This window comes from Melampsora larici-populina, assembly GCF_000204055.1.
Source record: "Melampsora larici-populina 98AG31 unplaced genomic scaffold MELLAscaffold_331, whole genome shotgun sequence".
Lineage (NCBI taxonomy): Eukaryota > Fungi > Basidiomycota > Pucciniomycetes > Pucciniales > Melampsoraceae > Melampsora > Melampsora laricis-populina.
Window position 1 is genome coordinate 785 of NW_006769069.1, and position 1,465 is coordinate 2,249.

The following is a 1,465-nucleotide window of genomic DNA, read 5'->3' on the forward strand; positions in this document are numbered from 1 at the left end:
AACAGGCATGTGTAGATGAGATGGAGCCAAAATGGAGATATTGAAGTGAAGTGTGCCACTGTTTACCCTGGTAAACAGCAAGTACTTAGCTTTGACCAATGTCACATTTGATTCCACATTTTACCCAAAAGTTTGACAATTGTTGGTCCTAATTCCGCACATTTGATATTTTGGGGACACTTTTAGATACGCTTTAGGATGCTTTGTAGTTGATACTGTGTATTCACTTGAGGGAATCAGTGAATGGTCAAGAGACATCAAAGCAGGTATGACAGTGCGGAACCCACTATAGAAAAGATGCGCAACAAAAAAGGTTACACAACAGTTCCTGCCAAAGAGATTAGTCGAGCCAAACTTTCTTTTTGATCTTTTTCTCTAGCTATTGTAGTTGTTCCCAATTTTCACTTCCAGAAACTTAAACGGGTTGAAGCAAAGAGTTTGAAACAGGAAGATTTTTAAGTATGTGATTGAAAACCAGAGCAGCCTCTGCTTCAGACATATTGGCGAGAAAAGGAACGATCTCTGAGCTTTGATATAAATGCCAGGTATTACGCATAAATTTATAGGCGTCCACACGCAATTCCTCATGCTGTTCAAAAACTGAGCTCTGGAGTTCGGATATCACATTTTGCACATGTATGGAATTGCTGATTTGCTGTCGACATATAGCCTTAAGTTGTGGAATGATCAACACTTGGAATTGCCACCATGATTTGCATTAGAGATTCAACTTAAATCTATTTGTAAAGTCAGATATATGATATTGGGATTTGCTTACTATCGGCCAGGCGGTAGAGACTCTTTGGGCTAGAGGGAGTCTTGAAGCCGGGTACGATGGTATAAGGGGTGCAGTAAGCTTCAGCCCATACAGGCCAAAGGGGGAGTGGTGGTAATTGGTCGTTTTCCTCCGCCGGGTTGGAAAGTGCCTTGCAATATACTTGGTATGTAGACCTCAGAGGGGCGAAGTATAGAGCTCTAGATTGGACGTGACAGATCAGATCTACCGGTGGAAGCAGTGTTCCCCATCACACTTTGTTCTGGAAATGATGATCTTTACTGACCCGCAGACTGCATAGTCTATAAAGGCTTGGTATGTTCTTCGACTACAATCTACAATCAGTATCCTAAACAAAAATCACATGCATAGAAGAGAATCACTGACGATGTGCCTGTGACATGAATGGTTGCTTTGAACGTGGCATTCTGTTATAACAAATCAGTTTCACATCATGAATGATTGATTGCAAGTTGTACAAAGAACTACGAGACGTGATTCTACCTTTTCGGGTTCAACGTCCTCTGTATCACTATCCCAATCGTCATCGGAATCATCACAGTATAGTCCTTCGCTAGGTTTTTCTATCTCATCTCTTTTACGCTTTGTTTTATCCATGTGTTGAGTCTCAGAATATTTCAGAGAATGGCCTGGATAGACTCACAATGTCTATAAACATTCAGCTAAGCG

The 1,465-nt window shown here is 41.2% G+C and overlaps 1 protein-coding gene across 1 annotated transcript in view; it reads right to left on the minus strand.

Moving 5' to 3' along the window:
• Positions 1 to 415: 415 nt before the first annotated feature.
• The window catches only part of MELLADRAFT_114660 (uncharacterized protein), a gene marked incomplete at both ends in the record, with an annotated part of 2,142 nt that continues 1,092 nt past the window's right edge, over positions 416 to 1,465 (minus strand). Inside the window, 5 exons of the mRNA XM_007419654.1 lie at positions 416 to 693; positions 779 to 975; positions 1,062 to 1,124; positions 1,163 to 1,203; positions 1,280 to 1,425. Of these exons, the coding sequence (XP_007419716.1) occupies positions 416 to 693; positions 779 to 975; positions 1,062 to 1,124; positions 1,163 to 1,203; positions 1,280 to 1,425 (725 nt within the window). The remainder of the gene's footprint in view (positions 694 to 778; positions 976 to 1,061; positions 1,125 to 1,162; positions 1,204 to 1,279; positions 1,426 to 1,465) is intronic.